The sequence below is a fragment of the Sceloporus occidentalis genome, unplaced genomic scaffold, assembly GCF_023333645.1.
Source record: "Sceloporus occidentalis isolate IW3139 unplaced genomic scaffold, rSceOcc1.0.p SCAF_9, whole genome shotgun sequence".
NCBI lineage: Eukaryota > Metazoa > Chordata > Lepidosauria > Squamata > Phrynosomatidae > Sceloporus > Sceloporus occidentalis.
In genome coordinates this window covers 29,326,852-29,350,122 of record NW_028316989.1, presented here as the reverse complement: position 1 = coordinate 29,350,122, position 23,271 = coordinate 29,326,852, and the positions used below count along the sequence as shown (strand labels likewise).

Genomic DNA, 23,271 nt, shown 5'->3' with positions numbered 1-23,271 from the left:
AATGGGATGGACAGGGAGAAAGTCCTTCTCACACACATTCCAAATATGATCCAAGATGGTCCCACGGTGGCACAGGATATCTTCCTCCCCACCCCTTTGCTTTCAACAGGAGCGAACCTGCAGAATAGGATGGGATAGTTACGCTCCAGTGTTGTTTGGCTCTGCGGTGTGATTATAGCCTGCAACGCGCAAGCAATGGCAGTGGGATTAAAACAATGTGGGTCTATTCTAGGCCCTAATGAGATTAGCCTGCTGAGGACAGAGGCCCAGAGGGCACCTCGAGGCCTCAAAGGATGGCAGTGGCAAACGCGGCTGGCTCCTGGCACTGCTGTGGGACAGGGCACTGCCAGGGCTGGGCGAGAGCCGCAACATGGCTCTCCAGTGGTGGCGGTGGGAAGAAGAGGCGAGCCCCTTGCCCATGGGGCAGGGCCAAGGGGAAAGGAGCCCAGCAGCCCCTCGATGAGAGTGGGCACAACAGGACGGGCCCCAGGTAACCATAAGTAGGCAGCTGTTATGAAGGAAGGATGTGAAAGTCCTGGACCTGGATAGAGTGGTGCTTGTATGGTGTGTGAGAGGACCAGCATCCCCCCAAAAAATAGGGGGCAGGAAGGGAGAGATGGAGGGAGCAGTTTTAGATAGTTGTAGGAGGATATTATAGAGGCAGGAGTGCAGGGTGAACAGGCATCCTTCTATTCCAGCACATGTCCTACATTTGCAACTTCTATCCAGGATGTTTTCCAAAATGCCTTCCATTCTGAGCCTGGCTGAGAAGCATGCATTTCCATTTATATGAGTCTGGAGCTTTTATTTTGCAATGCCCTACCATTTTCTGTAATGCCCTACATTTTTGCAATGTCTTGTCCTCCTTTGCGGTTAGGACATCCGGTCACCCTGCAGGTGTGTGAATCTGAGGCACTTTGGTGGTGTGGAAGATGGTCTCTCAGAAGCCGTTGGACAGAGATGAATGTGGTTATGAATGTGATAGAAGAGGAGAACGAGAAGTTGTGGGGCACCAGAAACAAACAGATGTATCAGGTATACCTCTTGGACTTTAATGGAATTGCACATGTGTGTGTGTGGATGAAAGGGGTTTTGTGGGGAACAGCTAGTTTGTAGATAGCCAGTCTATATAGATCAGGAGGCAGTGGCAGAAATAGGAGATTTTTGTCTTATATTGTGTGTGCATTTGATTTAAAGGCAGTATGCAAACCAGATAGAAAAACCCCTCTCTTCTTTGTGTTGGTTCCAGTGTGCTGCTTATGTGAGAATTTATTGCAGGTTGAGTCTCCCTTATCCAAGATGGTTGGGGCCAGAGGTGTTTGGGATTTTGGATTTATTTTATTTTATTTTAGGATTTTGGAATGCCTGTATTTGCAAATACGTACGTAATGATCTATCTTGGAGATGGGACCCAAGTCTAAGCACAAAAATCATTTGTGGTTCATATACACCTTATACACAGAACCTGAAGGTAATTTTATACAATATTTTCAATAATTTTGAAATAAAGTTCATCTACATTGAATCATCAGAAAGCAAAAGTGTCACTCTTTCAGCCATTCATGAAAAAGTGTTTAGGTATTTGGAATATTTCAGATTTTGGAATAGTGGATAAGGGACACTCAACCTGCACTTACATGTGTGTATATGCATAGGTAGTATGTCACAATTGAATTTATACTTTCCTGTGTAACTCCACTTATAATATTAAAGGGAGAATGAACATCATGTAGGCATTGTGTGATTTTAGTTATATCTTATAGGTCTCTCTGTGTGTATTGGCATGTGTAAAGAGAGAATGTAGGAAATGGTCATGCACTAAGTTTGTTGGAACATCTGTCTTAACTGCAGTTCACCAGATGGTGAATGACAACCGTCTCTAACTACTGGTCATTCTGAATGGGATTTGGAAGTGTGGCAACATTCAAAGGACCACAGGTTCCCAAATCTTGGTCTGTGGCAATAGGTAGCAACTTTCCAGGTTTTTAGGAGGAACTCCTAGGTCCTACTTGGAGATGTCAAGGGAAGTGTGTGTGACAGAGAGGTCTCAGTAGCTGAATCTCAATAGATGTAGATACCCAAAATAGGGCTCTTGCAATATCAATACAAATTAGTTGTCCTGCCCATGTGTAAAGTTATATAAGGTGCCTTGCAGCGCATAAAAATAATGGCAGAATCTAATGAGATTCTGTGTAAAATTAAAAGCAAATCAGTGCTACAAAAAGTAAGTGTTAAAGCAAAGGGGAGTTAATAGTAGCAATTAATGATAAATCTATCAAAAGCCTTCCTAAATAAAATTACCCTTCCTACCTGTCTGCCTGTGAGGATGGGGGCTCTGTGTTTTGGGAAGCTGTTCAGAAACATAGATGGCAGGCCACACACATTAGCCCAGATCTCACCATGCTGAAAGAGCTTGCTAGCCAAAACAACCCCTTGTAGCCACTGTGGGCCACCAAAGATGTGGCCAAGAAGGTCCTCACAGGAGGGACTGTGATTGTGTGTGCATATGATTTGTATATTTGTAGAGGCTGCTGCTCTACTTGCTTCCTTTGTGTTCGTGTGGAACTCCATACCTGGCGATTGTGAAGGGAAAAGATTTCTATCTAATCTCTTCTTACCATCCATCAATCTGTCTAGTTTCCTACTGTTCAGAATTCCATCTGGGTTGCATCTGCACTGCAGAAATAGTGCAGTTTGACATTGCATTCACTGCCATGACTCAATGCTTTGGAACTCTGTGGTTTGTACTTTTGTGAGATATTTAGCCTTCTCCGTCAGAAAGCTCTGGGGCGGAAACTTCTTTATAGTTTTTTGTAGGTTTTTCGGGCTATGTGGCCATGTTTTAGAAGAGCTTATTCCTGATGTTTCGCCAGCATCTGTGGCTGGCATCTTCATAAAATGCTTGACTGGAAAGGAGTTGGGTATATATGTACTGTGTGAAACTGGGAAGGCAGGAGTGATTCACACAGTACATATATACCCAACTCTTTTCCAGGCAAGCATTTGCTGAAGATGCCAGCCACAGATGCTGGCGAAACGTCAGGAATAAACTCTTCTAGAACATGGCCACAAAGCCCGAAAAACCCACAAAAAACTATGGATGCCAGCCATGAAAGCCTTCGACTTCACATTAGAAACTTTTTTGTTTATCACATGCTGGACAGTATGGCTCTACAAGAGCCAGCGTTGCATAGTGGTTTCGGTGTTGGTCTATGACTCTGGAGACCAGGGTTCGATTCCCTACTCAGCCATGAAACCCATTGGGTGACTTAAGGCAAGTCACACTCCCTCAGCCTCAGAGGAAGGCTATGGCAAATCTCCTCTGAACATATCTTACTAGGGAAACCCCAGGGAATGAAACTCTGGTCTCCAGAGTCATAGGAGGCTGTAGGGAGCCCCAGGAAAATTCATAACGGCACTCATTTTTAACTAAAGCATAGCCTTCTAAGAGCAACATTTTAGGAGGGATGTCATTTGCTGGGTGTGTGAGCTGGCTCTGTTGAATGGTACTGGAAATAATAGGAAGGTTCTTGCAGGTTGTGTGTCTGTTATCTGTGATGGGCAGGTAGTACATGCATCTCATCGGTAGCTGATGCAATTTTTGTGCAATCGGCATGCGTCAGTAGCTTGCAGCTAAAATATGTTATCTGGTTCTGACTGAAAAGAACTGCATTGGAGATGATTGTGGGAGCAAAGAAAAATGTTCTACATGTGTGGTGATGGTGGCATATCTGTGACAGCTCATTTTCACATGCAAGTGAACACTCAGTCTGCAATCCTAAAATAGTTACTTGCGTATGTGTGTATGTGCCTTCTAGTCACCTCACCAACGTATGGTGAATTCATGGATTTTATAGGGTTTTCTTAAGCAAGGAATATTCAGAGGTGGTTTGCCAGTTCCTTCCTATGAAATATCGCCTATAGCACCTGGCATTCCATGGTGGTCCACCATTCATAGACCATCCAAGTTTGACTTTGCTTAGCTTCCAAGATCAGATGACTTTGTGACTTTCAGGGCATTTACGCATAAGGAAGTCCTACCCAAAAAATTAAAATAGATGGAAGAAACATCAGTTTAAGGCGTGCAGATGGCACCATACTTCTAGCAGATATGGCTTTCTGATGATTCAGTACATGATTTCATGTACAAAATGTTTAAGCAACGCTGTATAACATTACCTTCAGGCTATGTTTATATAAGGTGTTTAGACTTGGGTCCCATCTCCAAGATATATCTTTATGTATGAATATGCAAACATAGGTATTCCATAATTATATATATATATATATATAAATCCACTTCTCATCCCAAGCCTCTCTCGGAGAAGGGAGACTCAACTTGTAGTATTAGGGAGCATAGCAAGCATGCAAACATCAACCATCCTGTCAATGTGGGGAAGCTAAAGTGCTACCAACTGCCAGGTTGGAAGCAGTGAGAAATATTCTCTGTGTGCATCTGTATCTGTGTCTCTGTTAGAGGTGGCCCATTCCCACTTGTCGGGCACCGCTTGCCCAGCATGCCAATGCCAACCATCCCTTCAATGAGTGGAAGCTCATGAATGTTGATGATGGCCCATTCTCACATAGAGTCATAGAGTTGGAAGAGACCATGCTTGACCAATTCTCCAGTGCCAATCACCCCTTCAGTGGGTGACAGCTAAAATGTTCCCAACAGCTTTGACAGCCAACAGCAATGACAAATATTCTCTGTGTATGTCTCTGTTGGAGGTGGCCCATTCCCAAATGTTAGGCACCTCTTGCCCATCAGGAGGGTGGCCTCCAAAATGCTCCCAGCACCTCTGCTCTGGAGGTAGTGAGAAGGATGCATTCTCTGAAAATGCCAGCCACAGATGCAGGCGAAATGTCATGAATAAACTCTTCTAGAACATGGCCACATCACCCAAAAACCCCACAAAAAATACACTGAGAAGGATGCTTTGGGTCTGTGCATGTCTGAGTGGGGCAGTCCATTCCTATGTGCAAGGCATGCTTGGGGCTGGCCTGCCATGCATCTAAGTGTGAATGGTCCGGAGGAAAAGAGGAGAAAGCCAGGAAGAAGAGCAGCCAAGGTGGCAGGAGGCTGATAGCAGGAGGAGGAGGAGGAGAGGAAACAGGAAAAGGAGGAAGAGGAGGAGGAAGGGGGGACAGGAAAAAGAGGAGGAGAAGGAGGAAAGAACAGGAAAAAGAGGGAAAGGAAGGGAGAGGGAGTGAAGAAAAGGAAGGAGGAAGGAGAGGGGGAGGAAGTAGGATAGGAAGAAGATGGAGAGGAGAGAAAGGAGGGGGGAAAGAAGAGGAGGAGGGGAAGGAAGGAAGGAAGGAAGGAAGGAAGGGGGAAAAAGAAGAAGGGAGAGGAGGAAGAAGAGTTGTAGGAAGCAGGGAAAGGATGGAGAGGATGAAAGCAGGGTCAGGGAAAAGAGAGGAAGAGGAGAAGAAGAAGAAGCAGAAGCTTGGAAGAGGAGCTTCCAAAGAGGAGGAGGGGAAAGAAGAAGAGGAGGAGGAGGAGGAGGAGGAGGAGGAGGAGGAGGGCTAGGGCTAGGAGGAAGCCTGGAAGGGGAGCATCCCAGGTGGGCAGAGGAAGAGTGCTGCAGGAGGAGCGTGTGATGGGGGAAAGAGAGAGAGGAGGAGGAGGGGGGTGCTGTGGAGGGCGAGAGGAACGAGGGAGCGCGGCAGGAGGAGGAGAGGAGGAGTGGAGGAGCGCGACGCAGCAGCAGCAGCAGCAGCAGGGCGGCAGATGCCTGGAAATAAAACATTGATGATTGCATGCAGCGGCTGGAGGAGCGGCTCTGTCCTCGGTGGCGGCGGCGGAGGAGGAGGAGGAGGAGGAGAAGGCGGCCTTGGCGGCGGAGGAGGCAGGGAGCCAGCGGAGGGCACCGGGCAAGAGGCAGCAGCAGCAGCAGCAGCAGCACAATGAAGTATCAGAAATACCTGACTGTCTTGCAGATGGCCATCGGGGTGAACGCCTCCAACCGGCCCAGCCTCATGCCCTTAAAGAGGAAGCTCTGGTGAGTAGTAGGAGCAGCCCTGGACCAAGAGCATCCTCAGGACAAAGGATGCAGGCGAGGATGCTAGGGATGATGCTCTTGGTGCTAAGGATGCTCTGGATGTTCATGGCTTGCTGGCTGCTGCTCTGGCACAGCATTGCGCCTGGCTTGGGCAAAGCTTGGGGCTTTGTGGCAGCAGGGACACACAATACACACACACACACACAGTGCACACACACAACGCACACACACAATACACACACAAAGGCAGAGCCAACCTAGTCTCTTGACCTCCTCCTCCTCTTCCTCCTGCCGGATGTGCTGCATTCATTTTTTAAAATAACAACAATAATAATCAACTCCATAATAATCATCATTCTATAATAATAATCCCATTGTCTTTGCCTTGTGCTTTCCCACATATAATAATATACTACTACTACTACTAATAATAATGATAATCATGCACCTCCATCATAATCATCATTCCATAATAATGATAATAGTCCCATTGTCTTTGCCTTGTGCTTTCCAGCATCCTGGAGGCTGAAAAGCAGCAGCGGCGGCGGCGGCAGTATCATTGTCTTGGAATAGCAGCAGCAGAATTGTCTTTGCAGTCAGAATGGTTTATATTTTAATTTATTTTTAAGAGAGGGGGATGTTTCTGCTTTTTTGGGGGCACTCAGCAGCCAGACCTTGAGGCCGGCTTTTTGTGGGGTTTTTTGTGAGGGGGAAGTCCTTTGTTGCAAGCCAAACGCCTGTCACTGCTGAGGAGGGGGGTTTGTTGGAGAGGCAGAGAAAGGCTGGCATTGCATTGTTGCAAGCCCAGCACCAAACTGGGAGTGCTCGGCTCCCAGTGCCATGCTTGGCCTCCCCTTGGGTTTGCCGAGGGCTTTTGTAGTCGGAAAGGTTGGTGAAATTTGGGGATGGGTTGCTGGTTGCCTTTGCCGGCCAATCTGCAAGGAAGGCCCTATGTGGCTGCTAGAATGTGGCCCATGTTACACACACACACACACACATATATGTGGCTGCTAGGATGTGGCCTATATATATATATATATATATATATACGCACACACACACACACACATACTGTATACACACACATACATATATATATGTGGCTGCTAGGATGTGGCCCATGTATATATATATATACGTATACACACACACACACACACACATACTGTATACACACATACATATATATATATGTGGCTGCTAGGATGTGGCCCATATATATATATATATATATATATATATACATATATATATACACACGTATACACACACACACATACTGTATACACACACATACATATATGTGACCGCTAAAATGTGGCCCATATATACACACACATATATATACACATACATATATGTGGCTGCTAGAATGTGGTCCATACACACACACACACACACACACACATATGGGCCACATTCTAGCAGCCATGTCTCTCTCTGTATGTATATATAGTCATTTATTAATGCTTAGACCAAAGGCATTCACATACAAAGTGCTAAAATACAATGCAATACAACATGTGAGAGCAGCATTATAAAAGCACTACATAAAATAAACAGTGTACAGTAAACAATTTGGTGTGTGTGTGTGTGTGTTTGTAGACAGGTAGGTAGGTAGGTAGGTAGGTAGGTAGATAGATAGATAGATAGATCTGCTTGCTTTAAAAACACAAAACCCTTGTGTGAACATAACATGCCTTTGCCCTGGCAGGAACTTGCCTTTCAGACAGTGATCAAGTAGAGATTTTTTAAAGGTATTTCACTTTCAGATGCATTGGGAGAACTTGACCTTTCAGGTTTTATGGAGTTGCTGTTCTGTCTTAATGGCTTTTGCTCCTACCATTTACTAGAGCAGTGAGCTCCATTGTGAGTGTGTGTATGTATGGGTTGTGTGTCATATTGCCATGTTGTAATGATGTACTAAAGGTGAGTAGGGCAGAAAGATGCTTATGAATTTCATTAACCGGTCTCCTTGTATTTGACTTGAAGCAATCGGATGTGGCATTTCACATGGTTTTTGATTTGAAGCAATAGGTCTGGTGGTTTTTAGAAAAAAGTAGCGGGGGGGGGGGGAACAGAAAGAAAATCTAAATCCAAATCTGCATCCACATTGCAGAAATAATTTGGTGTGATACCTCTTTAAGTGTCCTGGCTCAATGTTCTGGAATTCTGGGTAGTTTGTAGTTGTAGAATTATAGCTGTGGGCTCCACTCTTGGCCTACAGTAAACTACAATTCTCAGCATTCCAGAGCATTGAGCCAGGGCACGGAAAGCAATGTCAAACCAGATTATTCCTGCAGTGTGCATGCCTGCAGCCAACGTTAAATATGGTCTTGGCAAGGTAGGAGCGAAAGGGGACGAACACAACAGAAGATCATGGCCTCATAACAATGCACTACACAAACAAGTTTACACTTTTTAAAAATAATGACAGTCCCAAATATGAGATCTGAAGAGAGCAGCTGAGACGCAGCTCTTCATCTTTTGTACGTTTGAATGGACTTTTAATGTGCAAAGGCAGTTTAAAAGGCCCATAAAAGAACAGCCTCCATTATGGGTGTTGAATTGCATTGGCGCACAAAGAAGTTGAGTCAGACGCACATGAGCTGAAGGACCCCATCGGATTTGTTCTCGCTGTGACCTGAGGTTGCAGCGGAAAGAGTGTAAAATGTCAGAGAGAGAAAAGGTGCTGATCATACAGAACAGAACTAGAGCCGCTACTAAATAATCTGGTCCTGTTTCCTGCGCTTGGCGTGTTTGATTCCTTCCCTCTCACCTTCCATAACTCAATATATCCAGTGCCTTCCCTTCCTCCCTCCACATATAATACAGATCTGATGTCAAAAAGAGAATTAAAGGATGATATCCCGGTGCTATAGTTAACCATTTTGCTCATTTGGAGCCTTGTCAAGGAATCTTGTCACTGTATTTGGAAATGCACGCCACACTTGTCCCATAGTTTGTTTCCCCAACCCCCTTAGTATTTTTAAAGGGTTGTTTTGATCATGTTGGATCATGTCTTCTGTCTTAGTTGTGAATATTATCGCTGTGTAAAGTATATACCAATAAATTTTAGTTCTTAGTTTTTTGTGGGTTTTTCAGGCTATGTGGCCATAGCCTAGAAGAGTTTGTTCCTGACGTTTCGCCGGCATCTGTGGCTGGCCATCTTCAGAGAATGCTGGTATGGAAGAGAGTGGAATATAGCGACTCCAGGTTTAACAGATGCCGGTGAAATAAACTCAGGAATAAACTCTTTTAGACCATGGTGACATATTCTGAAAAACCCATAAAAAACTATGGATGCCGGCCATGGAAGTCTTCAACTTCACAACTTTAGTTCTTGTTTGTGGCTGTACACCTTCGAGTCGTTTTCGACTTAGGAAGACTCTAAGGCCAACCTGTCATGGGGTTTTCTTGGCAAGTTTCTTCAGAGGGGGTTTGCCATGGCCATCCTCTGAGACTGAGTGATACAAGATAATATGCAAGATAATATACAAGATGATGGAGTCTTGAACAGTAATGGCAAAACACCTTTGGGTTGCAATAAGAAACAGTTGGGGACCTCCTTTTTTCAGTCAGTGGTTTCCTTGCAAGGACTGCTGCGGCTGAGGTTTTTGTTGTGTGGGCCACATGGTTTTCTCTCTCTTGATAGTACATGTGGTCCAGTCAAGTGTGTATACAGATTTTAGTTGCCAAAATTTAAGCATCAAGTACAAAACTGGGCATTAAATGCCTCCTGTTTTTAGATCCTTTTGTGTGTTCCCTGATAATGGGGCCAGGTGACTTTTGTGCATTGGAAACTCATGATGTTCATGTTGAAAAATATACTGAAAAGAATAACACCTGCCAGGTGGTCATGCTGCATCAATGTATTGTGCTTCAGTTATTAGTGGTTCTTATAAGAATAACAGAAAGCTGATGTTAGAAATTCCAGTTAACACTTTTGAATGAATCTGTATTTGAACTTTGACAGGCAGATTAGGCTGTGGACTCCATTCATGTGTTCTCAAAAAAGGCCCATTGAACTCATTGAGACTTGCGTCTGGCTATACTGTGTCCATAGGATTGTATGGGGATCACTCTGTCCTTAAGATTTGACTGTTGTTGTTGTTGTTGTTGTTGTGTGCCTTCAAGTCATTTCCGATTTATGGCGACTCTAAGGCAAAACTATCATGGGATTTTCTTGGCTAGTTTCTTCAGAGAGGTTTTGCCATTGCTGTCCTCTGAGGCCGAGAGAGTATGACTTGCCCAAGGTCACCCAGTGGGTTTCCATGGCTGAGCTGGGATTCGAACCCGACACTCAAACCACTACACTAAGCCGTCTCTCTTAAGACTGCCCTATGGTTTTAAAACCACTCCCCCCCCCCCATACAGCATGTTATTTTATAAATGCCCCTTGAACTTGCAAAGCAATAGTGTATAAACTGCACAAGTAGCATGATTGATTGATTGATTTGGTAATTGCTATTTCAATCATGGAATTTTGGGGGGATGCAATAAGACTTCATATGTTGTCTGATACATTAGTATACACAAACAAAATAGATCATTTAATAAGAAAGGTTTAAAATACTTAGCTTTTGTTAGGGAAGATAATCCACCTGAATCCCAGTGAATGCAAAACTGGAAAGGTTTTGCATTCGCGTTTGTTTGGTTCCTTTGTCGAACATCTGCCACTTTAATTTCTTCTGTAACATAAAGGCATTATGTCCCACGGAACACTAAAAGCACAGCGTCATTACTGTGTGGTTTGTTTTTGCCTTGTGTTTCATCGTCACACAATATTGGGGAAATCTAATTTCTAGGGAGCTAATTCAATTCTGAGGGCGGCAAGTGTCAAAAGGGTGACTTGCAGAGAAGCCATTTAGAGTCATTAAGGAAATGAATGGGGTGGTCTCTGAGATTGATTCCTGGGGACTCTTGTCCAGATCATCAAATCACTCTTCCACTTGGCACTAGTTTAGCAGAGAGGCCTCTGAGTGACTCAGTTCTCTCCTAGTAAGTGCTTTCAGCCCATAGTAGTTACTATATGCTGCCTACCTGCCAGTGAAATGGTATGGGAAAAGATATAGGTTCTGGAATCACTGAATGATACCGTTGGAAGAGAGCCCAAGGACCATCCAGTGCAGCCCCATTCTGCCAAACAGGAAGACACCATCAAAGCCCTCCTAATAGATATCCATTAAGCCTTAGTTTAAGAAAACCTCCAAAGAAGGAGAGCCCAGCACCCTCTGAAACAGCATCTTCCACTGTCAAACAGCTCTTACTGTCAGGAAGTTCTTCCTAAAGTCTCTTCCCCTGTAGTTTGAACCCATTGCTCCATTTCCAAGTGGCACAAAACAAGCTTGCTCCATTCTCAACATGACCTCCCTTCATAGAATCATAGCGCTAGTGCATCCAGTCCAACCGCAGTCTGCCATATAGAAAAACAAAATCAAAACACTTCTGAGAGATGGCCATCCAGCAACTGTTCAAAAACCTCCAAAGAAGGAGACTCCACCACTCTCCAAGGCAATGTCTTCTTCTGTCAAACAGTTCTTACTGTCAGGAAGTTCTTCCTAAAGTTGAGGTGGAATCTCTTTCCCTGTAGCTTTACTCCATATCTATTCTCTGGAGCAGCAGAAAACAAACTTGTTCCATCCTCAATATAACATCCCTTCAAATAATTAAACAAGGCTATCATGTCACTCATTAACCTTCCCTTCTCCAGGCTAAATATACCCAGCTCCCCAAGTCGCTCCACAGAGGACCTGGTTTCCGGACCTGGTTTCCAGACCTGTCTCCCTATAGAAGTTTTCACCCCTTGACCCATGCAAAACCCACAAACAACCCAAGAACATCAGCCAAAGTGTTTTGATACTTATGTTCCACAACATCAACTTCATGGGGAGGTCAGCACAGCTTATCGATAGAAGAGAGGGTACTGCATTTGATCCCTTAACGTCTCAAAGCAGACTGAAAATCCTCTCCGTCTAAAAAGCTGAGGAACCACTGAAAGTCAGAGTAGGCAGTCAAAAACTAGATAGGCAAATTATCTGATTCATAAATGTATGTGATAAAAACTCCATCACTCAGCTCTCTGCTTGTGCAGATATTTGGCGTTTGCAGGACTCCTTGGAGTCATTTGGAAAGACCTTCATATGTGTACTACCCCTAGCCTTGGTGTTGTTAGTAGGGGCAAAGGATAAGTCCTTGTTTGTGATCATACGCTGTTCTGAGACTCCTTCTGTCAAGATACTGACTTCTTTCCATCACTGATGGTCTTTAATCCTCACTTAAAATCATTTTGGTTGCCCTTCAGGGGGCAATGAGACATACAAGAGGGGCTCCAAACATGATTGCAATACACAGGGGAATCCATTGGCTTAGCTGGAGTGTGTGGTTTGGGCTGTTAAAATATTTGTTTTTGTTATATGTGCATTTCCAGCTATGATTTTCTTCTTAGTTTGTGTGTGTATGAATGCTGCTCCGAGAACCTGGGTTATATGGTAGCATGGAAATCTCTTAAATTGCTATCATGTTGAATGGCAACTGGAAACAAATCAGAGACTGGTTTAGCTATGTCAGTAATATAGTCATACACTCCCCACATGGAGACCCTATTAGCAATCTGGCCACCATGCAGTGAAGGTATAGGCCTGATACAGACTGCCAAAAAGTGGCAGTCTAGGGCCGATTTTAGGTCTCGGGATTGGGGAGCGACCGCATGGTCCCGAGCCTTAGTGAATGGTGGCACCGCCATCATGGCAGCCTCCTGTCCACACCGGGGGGGCACCGTAATGATGCAAGCACAGTGCAGTGTCCGCATGTTGCAGCGCCGCGCTTGTGTCAACAATGCACGACAGTGTACCAATAGCACACTCATAGCAGCCGCTGTGCACACCAAAATGAACCTGCTTTTAGCAGGTTCTTTTTGGTGTGGAGAGAGGCTGCGCGGTTTGGGTGCTGTGGTGTCCATCAGGAGCAAAAATGGGTGGTCTGCCAACCCCGTACTTTCCTAATTCAGTCCACTGCAGAACACACTGCAGTAATGTAGACTTGATGCCATAATGTGCCACTGTGGTCAAATCTGGCACAGGTTTGAACCCTTCAGGTGGTAATTTGGAGGAAGGGTGCAGAAAATTTGAATTAGCCTGTGAGGAAGGTTTCCATATCTGGGTATGTTCATGTGAGAGCAGGTGACACTTAATATCCTTAATATCCTGGCCCAGGCTGCTTTGGATTCGCAAGGGAACAGAATTAGTTGCCCAAGACCATCTAGTGGAATTCAGATCTGACCATTTGAAGTCTGCATTTTCCATATCCCAACCTAGCTTCTTTAATATGCTAGCTTTTTAGTGTGCTAACTTTCCAGTTCAAAAGGATTTTAAAAGGATGCTTCTTGCTTTTCAATTGCAGAGCCATTTTTTCTTCTGCACTGAATTGCATTTTTATCCCATGCTTTCTCCAAGAAGGCCAATGTGCTAGTAAACCATAACATATATTCTAAGTGAGGGCTTTGAGCATGGTTTGAGCATAGGACTGTGACTCTGGAGACCAGGGTTCAGTTCCCTACTTGGGCTTAAAAACCCGCTGGATGACCCTGGGCAAGTCATACACTCTCAGCCTCAGAGAAAGGCAATGGCAAACCCCCTGCCAAGAAAACCCTGTGACAGGTTCGCCTTAGGGTTCGACTTGGAGACACATAACAAACTACCTATTCAGGTTTAAGAGTTTTCATCCTGGAGAGAAGTGACCAGTGAGGTCCCACAGGGGTCTGTCTTGGCTCTAGTGCTATTCAACATCTTTATCAATGACTTGGATGACAGAATTGGGGGCATATTTATCAAATTTGCAGATGACACCAAATTAAGAGGAATAGTTAATACTCCAGAGGACAGGATCAAAATTCAAAATGACCTGAATAGACTAGAAAGCTGGGCCAAAGCTAACAAAATGAAATTCAATAGGGAGAAATGTAAGGTACTGCACTTAGGGTGGAAAAATGAAATGCACAGATATAGGATGGGGGACACCTGGCTGAATGAAACTACATGTGAAATGGATCTAGGAATCCAAGTAGACCGCAAGTTGAACGTGACTCAACTGTGTGATGCGGCAGCTAAAAAGGCCAATGCGATTTTAGGCTGCATCAATAGAAGTATAGTGTCTAGATCAAGGGAAGTAATAGTCCCACTCTATTCTGCTCTGGTCAGGCCCCACCTGGAATAATTCTGTGTCCAGTTCTGGGCTCCACAATTCAAAAAGGATGTGGAGAAACTGGAGCCATGTGTCCAAATGAGAGCAACTAAAATGGTGAAGGGTCTGGAAACCATGTCCTATGAGGAATGACTTAGGGAGCTGGGGATGTTTAGCCTGGAGAAAAGAAGGTTAAGAGGTGATATTAATATTTAAATAGCCCTGTCATTTTGTGTCTTGCCCTGGGGACCTAACCAGATGCTTCTCTAACCCCCCTCCGACCAAAGAGGTAGAGATCTCACAGCACTTTTGAGAAATGAATTTAATAAAATTATTCTTTAAAAATGTATGAACAGGCAATTAAATTTTTGGTGAATATATAGGCAATATATTTTTTCCAATATATATCCCAAAAAGAAGTGAACAGTTGGAATAGTTCTTCCCCTGCCCCCAATAAAGCAGAGATGTCATGTCAGATGACAATCATTTTAACTTAAACATATTCAGTCACAAATTCAGTTTAGACTTTACCACGTTCCAGTTAACAGGTCCAGCTTATAGTGAGTAGAACAGTGCAACTCAAATATTACTTTTAAACATTTAACTGAAGTGGCTTGTATTAACACTGGGGGAAATTTAAGATTTCTTCCTTTGGAATCTTTTCAGCTTTTTCTTCAAAGTTGTACCTCCTCCTCCTCCTCCTCTTCTTCTTCCTCTTCCTCCTCACATGCAAAAACGTGCTTCAGAACGAAGGTAGTTGGTTTTGGGATGTCATGTGTCCCTGAGCTGGTTTGGGCCAATGTGTCCTGTCAAAAACAAAAGCACTGAGGCGCATGAAATCTTCTGGTCGAAAATCTTCTGACCGGGGGCACCGGACCGTCCCCTTCTCCCCGCGAGTGCCTTCGCTGGCAACTGCGGAAAAAAAGGGAGGAGAGCCCTAAATCCCAACACTTACATCTGTCTGGCAGCTTGCAGTGACTGAAGGTCCGGGAACAGGAGGTGGTTCAACACCTGGATCAGTTAAACGAATGGCAGCAGATACAATATTTCAAACCTGCCTCGTCACTACCCAGTTTATATAAATGCCAATTATGACTAATCCAAACATAATGGCTACAAAATGTCAGTTGTGTGGGAGGTGCTGCTCTCAAATGTCAGTTGTTCTTCCCCTGCCCCCAATAAAGCAGAGATGTCATGTCAGATGACAATCATTTTAACTTAAACATATTCAGCCACAAATTCAGTTTAGACTTTACCATGTTCCAGTTAACAGGTCCAGCTTATAGTGAATAGAACAATTAAACTCAAATATTACTTTTAAACATTTAACTGAAGTGGCTTGTATTAACACTGAGGGAAATTTAAGATTTCTTCCTTTGGAATCTTTTCGGCTATTTCTTCAAAGTTGTACCTCCTCCTCCTTCTTTTCTTCTCCCTCTTCGTCTTTGCATGCAAAAACATGCTTCAGAACGAAGGTAGTTGGTTTCGGGATGTCCCATGTCCCTGCGCTGGTTTGGGCCAATGTGTCCTGTCAAAAACAAAAAAGGCACTAAGGCGCGGGAAATCTGGTTGGCCAAGCAAAATGGTGCCCGTCAGCACTGAACGGGGACGGATTGCCTCAACGGAACAGAACGGGGCCTTTTTGGGGATGCTTTGCCGTGCGGTAAAATCCGTTTTGAGGCGGGCGCACACGCCCCTTTTCGTACCCGGAGGAGGGGGGGCGCTGGTCCGTCCCCTTCTCCCCACGGGTGCCTTCGCTGGCACCTGCGGAAAAAAGGTGAGGAGAATCCTAAATCCCAACGCTTGCATCTGTCTGACTGCTAGCCGTAACCAATGGTCCGGGAACAGGAGATGGTCCAACACCTGGATCAATTAAACGAATGGCAGCAGATGCAGTATTTCGCACCTGCCTCGTCACTACCCAGTTGATATAAAATCCAATGATTAACAGGCCAAGCACAATGGCTAAAATTATTCTTTAAAAATGTATGAACAGGCAATTAAACTTTTGGTGAATATATATGCAACATATTCAGTTTTCAGTATATATTCCAAAAAGTGAACAGTTGGAATAGCAATGTAGGCATCCCAAGAAAAAGGGATAACAGAAAGTTATCAAGGGAATGTGCACACAGCCAACATAAGAACTCTAGGGAGATTATCCCATGGACCCTTACCATCCCTGAAACGTCCCTGAAACGTGGCTAAATCATCTGTAAAACATGCAGGTGTGATGGCCAATCGTACACAAAGGAAGAGGAGATGATCCATTATATCATCTCACCAGTCACAGGCTGAATAGCTGGGCTCAGCTTTGCTTCTTGTGTCCTGCAGATGTTGAGCAAAATGGAGGAAGGCCACAGACTGTATGTCAAAGAAGATGGCACTGAGATGACTACCAGCAACAGTGCCGGCTTCCTAAACATGAAGTCAGAATCATTCCAGGAGTTTGGTTCAAAGGAGAGAGGCCCCCATATTCCTTCCTTCAGGCAAACTGGTTTGATAGCCACTTCTTCTCTTCCCAGAGAACTCTGGGGTTGGCAAGTCTCCGAGTGAATCTGTAGATCTCATATAGATAATTATTAGCACCTTGCCAAACTAGAAGTCCCCAGAAGCTCAAGAAACTCAATAAACATTTATCTGAAGAAGTGGCCTGTATTAATACTGAGGGAAATTTAAGATTTCTTCCCCTGGGTTTTTTGGGGCTTCTTCTTACAAGTTCTTCCTCCTCCTCCTCTTTCTGTTCTTCTTCCTTCATTTGGTTCCTGGTCTCCTCTAAAGAGCCATAATAAATCAGAGATAAGAAGAGCAGCATCCCTGGCAGGGGAAGGAGGGCAAAGTAACACATAGGTGATAAGAGGAAAGAATGTAACCAAATGTGCCTTAAGTATATTTTAATGTATTCATGTATCTCTGCTCCAATTGTAAGAAAGTTCGATATGTTTAAACTTTGAAACAGCCAATAGAATGTATGGAAGAAGCTTCTTTGTTTGAACCCCTATAAAACCTGCCATTTTTCTCAAAACGAGGTCCCAAAATCTTTGGAAACTATTTCGTTTTGGGAACAACCGGCTTAAATAAACTCTGAATTCTCAGCGAGATCCTGGGTCTTTTTGCCTACTTCACTCTGTCAAGCCAGGGATTTCCTGAGGGAATTCCTGGCTGAACCCATCATCCGCAACAGTTTTTGGGGGTTCGTCCGGGATTTTTGAGGACAAGTGGAGGACAGGCAAAGAGTGATGAGGTTACTCTCTTTCAAGGCTACACATGTTTCCTACTTTGGGACAGATCCTCATGGAAAGCTCAAGCGCGCACTCCAACAGTTTGTTTGGAGAGAGCTGACCATGGGGATTTGGCTGAAAAGGGGGAACAAGGTCCAGCCTTTGAAGACCATGCAGGAGGTTGACAATTCAGATCGAGGATTGGAACAGAGGTACCTCTTCTGGAAGCAGGTAAGTATGATGGCATTAGAATAGGAAAGAATAAGGAAAAAAGTGCACAGAGAATAGGCCAGGACCTCTTCAGAAGAAGGGAAGGGAGATCAAGGCCAGATCTCCGGTTTACGGACTAATAGCAAAACTCCAGACCAGTGGGGAGATTTTGTGAAACTCCGAAAACCAGGGCCAGAGTAAGGAAAAAGTATAGAACACTGGTAGGAATTGTGGTGTGTGTGAGTGTGTGCAAGTTGAGTGTTAGCGAGGACAAGGTGGTCCCCGCCAGAGGATTAGAACGGAGGCAGGGTGATCTCATTAAGGTTAACAGGGAAGGAGTCCCCACAGAAATGACAAAAAGAATTGAAGGAAGGCTGTGCCAGTGTCCTCTTTGATCTGGAGGACAGCAGACAGAAGAAAAAAATTGCCACCTTCTCCAGGCAGGTTGGGGAGGACAGACAAAGTCAGAAGGATGGCGCCCTGGTCCTCACCAGTGAGGAGAGTGAGATTGGAAAATGAAAAGAGAGAAGGAAGTTTCCTGCTGGGGATCAGAGTCTAGCAACTGCCGGGTCCCCAGTGTGTTTCCCCCCAGGATCAGGCTGGTCTGGGTGGAAAAAGAAAAAACAGAGTTCAATGAGACTCTTCCCAGTTCTGCCCAGTGCGAATGGGATGTCTATCTGAGCTCTCTAAGCATTGAGAGAAGGTCTCAGGAGCCAGTCTCCTCCATGCTTCCAAGGGATGAAAATGAGGTTCAGAAAGGAAAAGATTCTGTGGAAACCCTGAGGTGAGATTCCTGGAATCAATTGGGCAAAACCCCTTTTGCATCCCTGGGAGCAATTATTTTGTCTCAGGAAAAGAGGTTTTGGCCACAGTCCTCTGAGCGTTGGAGGACTGACCGAAAGAGGAGGGAGAGAGTGGCTGGCTCCCCTCCCAGCTTAGAGGATCCAACCCTTTGCTCCCAGCCAGTTGTCTCTCTGGGCGGAGAGAGAGAGCTTTAGGACATCCCAGAAAATCCAAAATTCATGAATTCCCACCTGAAACCGTCCCTCCTTTGGTTAATGAGAGCAGGTGGAAAGACCATGGTCTACGCTTGTTGGGTCTGATGTTAAATCCATTTCTGCCTTAATCTGGATTTTGCTAGACTTCCGCTTTCCCCATAGACCTTAATCTGTAAACGATTTTGTTTAGCTGGTCCTTTTGTTGTTGACAATTGTTTGTGCCATGTAGGAGTTTTGGAAAAGGTGTGTGATTGAAAGGCATGGACCCAAAGGTAGAGTTGTGGAGGTTCGTTTGGTTTTTTTCCGGAGTTTCTAGTCTTTCTCCTTTGACACAAATCTGGGATTAATTTGCTGTTATTTTGAGGCGATAAAATATGGTTTGGTTTCTTTAGGGTGCACAAATCCTATAGACAAAGAAACCTTAGCATTTCTTTTGAGTTAAAAACTTGTACTTGGTGGTACTTAGAAAAACCTATGTCTTATTTCTTCTCCACGGGCTGGTCATCCTAAATGTTTTGCTTTCCCTCTCTCTTTCTCCCTAAGGAGCTCGGTTTGCATAACACAGCAAGCTGTGAGGGGGACTGGGCCAGGCAGCTCTTACTGGCATGGTAAAAGGATTGCCTGTTCCATCATCCCCTTGGTGATAAGTTGTTTGTTTTATTTGCATTCTAAAGAGATTGAGGGACACCTTTTTGTTTCGGTGTCTTAGTTGGATGCTCACATTTTTGTTTCATGTTTGGGTTTTCTTGCACTGCATAACCCATCATCTGAAAATGGCAGTACTGTATGACCATGCTTCTCTTTTGATTTCTTGGTTCTGTTTAAAAGATGGGTAAGGAGATACATGTCCATCTCTTTCTGTCTCTTGCTGTGCTATCTTTCACATGGAGGTAGTTTTATCTTCACATCTCATAGTTCTTTGTTGACTATGGCCTGTTACAGACTGCCAAAATAAAGCTGCTTCGGGTCTCTTTGGAGGTATGCTGTTTAAATGATGCATGCATCCTAAGAATCCGGAAGCTGCACCAAAGCTGCACTCCAGTGCTTAGGAATGGAGTGTGGCTTTGGCGCGACCTCCGGACTCTTAGGACCCATGCATCATTTAAATAGCATACCTCCAAAGAGACCCGAAGCAGCTTTATTTTGGCAGTCTGTAACAGGCCTATGTGACCCAGCTACCCTTTCTGACTTCTTGAATTGTTTTGTCTCTCACTTCCCAGAGATTGTAACCAGTCACTCTTTCTGGCCTCTAAATGGCTTTAAGGAAAGCACCCTTTCAAATGCTAATTACCCTTCTTTACAAACCAGTTTCAAAGGGGTTTCTCTCACAACCTCTTCAGAGTTCAGGTTGCTGAAAATTAATAGGTTTTCGCTTGCTATGCTTTTCTGCATCCTTTCCATGCTTGTTGCGCTCAGAAAAAAGCTCAGGAGTTCTCTTCATCCCCATCCTAAAGGTGGACCTGGAAAAAATGTTGCCACAATTTTAAAATGGGGTTTTGTTTTAAAGACGATTTTTGGTGTGTTCCTTGAGACTGTTCCAGTTTATTTTAGCCTTTTATTTTTCATTTTAAATAATAAATAGCTGGAGAAAGCTGGTTCCTTTGAGACCAGATCTCCAAATAGAATTGTCTCAGAGGTTGCAAAGGGGGGGGGATTTTCGAAGGGACACCCCCCCAACAACGATTTCATCCAGTCATGCTTCTGCGTCCCACAGACATGTCTTAACCCCGCAAAACCACAGTGAGCCCTTGTGAGAGTTGCTCCCCATGGTCCCAACCAACCTTAGTCTCGGTGTGCCACTATCTCAGCCTTAAGATAACATGACTGGCAACACTCTCTCAGCCTCAGAAGGCTCTCCTTTATTGTGCTTCAATGCTGCTTTAGTTTAGCCATGATACCTATACATACTGATTGCCTCAATTATTTTGTAATCTACATGCTTATGGGGTTTGATCTGGTTTACTGTACATTCTCAGCATAGCTTGCTGTCATTGCCTTCTAGTTTCTTTGATCTAATTGATACTGTATATCCTAGTTTAGACAGTTATTGGAATTTGTATCAATGTTATGAGAACTGTCTGTGTTGTGTGCTTGGGTTCCAGATGGTTAGTCACACAACTTCCTAAAGTAACACTAATACTTAGTCCATAGTGGTGCCCAGTTAGTTATTCTGCCTTAATTCGGAAGCCTTTCATCCTCATACAGCCATGAGACTAGGACAAATCTGTTAGCGAGGAGGGAATTTTATGAAAACACCCCCTAAATACTATAGCAATGAGATTTAAACAAGGCCTGGGAGAAAAGAAAGATAAAAGAGGAAACTGAGTCAAAGGAGAGAAAAAGCCTTGTTGTTATAATGGTTTTAAAAAAAACAACAAGAAGGAAAAGTTACATTAAAAGTTTTTTCCAATTTGGCTGGGATTTTGTGGACTTTTGAAGAGGGCTAAAAGTTGAGCATTTCCTAAGCTGACAACCAGAAATACATATATTTGATAGAAATTGGACCCAATAGAGAAATGTTATCCTGGTGAAGAGGAATACGAAATGCAAAGTTGCATGTACCCAGATGTACATTTTCCAAGATCTGGTTGGAGATCAATCTCATCTGCAAACCCAAGACCAGAGGGAGAAGTTTAGAGAGAGATCGCAGCAACAGATCTGGACGGAAAAGGGACGTACCAACAAGAATGCATAGATGGGAAGACATCCTACAGTTTGTTAACCGGAAGTCTGAAGGTTCTGAACAAAGATGTTTCCAGACCTAGAGATACTTTTGATTTATTGAGTTTCATCTGATGGGTCTATCAGGATGGACATTTTGAATGAAACCACATGTGGGTTTTCCAACGTTTATTCCAGATTTTATTTTTGTTCCAGTTTAATTTTTCTAGAGCTTTTCTTGTTTTCATGGCACCTCTAGTTAATCAAAGGCAGAAAAGGGCTATGCAGAATTTTGGGACTATCTGGTTTCATTTAAAATATAAAAAGCCTTTCCATTGTGCTAATGTGCCTGAAGTTTTGAGATGTTGGACTTGTTTTCAACTGTTCTACTAGAGATGATAACACCAGACCTGAGAAATGTTTTGAGACCTGAGATGATAAAGTGCTTCGAGATCCAAGATGTCTTTGGGTTTTGTGAGTTGTTTCAGACTTTGGGACAGAACGTCCTCAGTGTGCAGTCATTTTTCCTTATGACCCTAACAGATGGCGTGATGGGATATGTCCATAGTCTTCAGTAGGCTTGAGGCAAGGACATCACGTACACAGGGAAACCTAGTTAGGAGTTGCAAACAGGAAAGATGCTTCAACACCTTTGGAACAGATTTATAACTTTTGAGTAGTGCCTTAAGTATATTTTAAGTATATTTTAATGTATTCACGTATCTTCACTCTGATTGCAAGAAAGTTCTATATGTTTAAACTTTGAAACAGCCAATAGAATGTATGGAAGAAGCTTCTTTGGACCTTACCACACAGGGATTTTTTGAGAGTGGAAATAGGGTCAGTTCGCATTGGTCGATGCGTATTCGCGTTATTTTGCATTGGTGTTCCACACCTGTGAGCTCAGAATACGTATTGACCAATGCGATATAACGTGAATACGCTTTGGCCAATGCGTATTCACGACGGGGTTCCGAACTGAAGGCAGCCGGCTCCTCTGTTTTGCGAGTCGGCAAAAATAGTGGATTCACGGGATCTGTATTGATGGCCAGTGCGAAACCTCTGCTGCTTTGGCTGGTGTGTACATCCAATCCGCTGGTTCTCCTGAAGACCACCGGGTTACAAATTTCCCATGATGCTGCGCTGGAATTTCCCCCTTCTCCTTCCGTTGGCCCTTTCCCCTTTCAGGACAACCGCCGGGGCTGGGGAGCGATATTTCCACTGAACGAGATAAAGCAGAAACCTTTTGTGTTGGGGGGGGGAAATGTATATGTATATGTGTGTATATATGTATATGTATGTGTGTATATATACACACACACACACACACACAAAGATGTGTGTGTAAGCATATACATGCAGCATTACACTTTCGGCTGCTCCACAGTTTGTGTGTGTGTGTGTGTGTGTGTGTGTGTGTATACATATACATACATACATATATATATATATATATGTATATGTGTGTGTATATGTATGTGTATATATATATATACACACACACACAAAGATGTGTGTGTAAGCATATACATGCAGCATTACACTTTAGGCTGCTCCACAGTTTGTGTGTGTGTATATATATATATGTGTGTGTGTGTGTGTGTGTATACACACACACACACACAGATGTGTGTGTAAGCATATACATGCAGCATTACACTTTTGGCTGCTCCATAGTTTGTTTGTGTGTGTATGTGTGTGTGTGTGTGTGTGTGTATAGATATGTGTGTGTGTGTGTGTATATGTGTATACACACACACACACACACACACACAGACAGCTGTGTGTGTACACATATAAATACGGCTTCACACTTTTGGCAGTACCACTATGTGTATATGTGTGTATCTCTCTCTCTCTCTCTCTCTCTCTCTCTCTGTGTGTGTGTGTGTGTGTGTATATAAACACTCATACAGACAAATGTGTGTGTACACATAAAAAAAGGCATCTCACTTTTGGCTGTACCACTGTGTGTATATATATAAGTATGTATGTATG

At 43.9% G+C, this 23,271-nt stretch overlaps 1 protein-coding gene across 13 annotated transcripts in view; it reads left to right on the top strand.

Moving 5' to 3' along the window:
• Positions 1-23,271, top strand: part of LOC149307144 (tight junction protein 1-like) — a 248,817-nt gene that overhangs the window by 26,932 nt on the left and 198,614 nt on the right. For 11 of the 13 annotated variants that reach the window (XM_089538399.1, XM_089538398.1, XM_089538396.1 and 8 more), the window contains exon 1: positions 5,899-6,002. The exons of the other annotated variants lie outside the window; for them this stretch is intronic. In XM_089538399.1, the coding sequence (XP_089394525.1) occupies positions 5,908-6,002 (95 nt within the window). In that variant the 5' untranslated portion in view covers positions 5,899-5,907. Of the gene's footprint in view, positions 1-5,898; positions 6,003-23,271 lie in introns of those variants that run through there. 13 annotated transcript variants of the gene reach the window in all.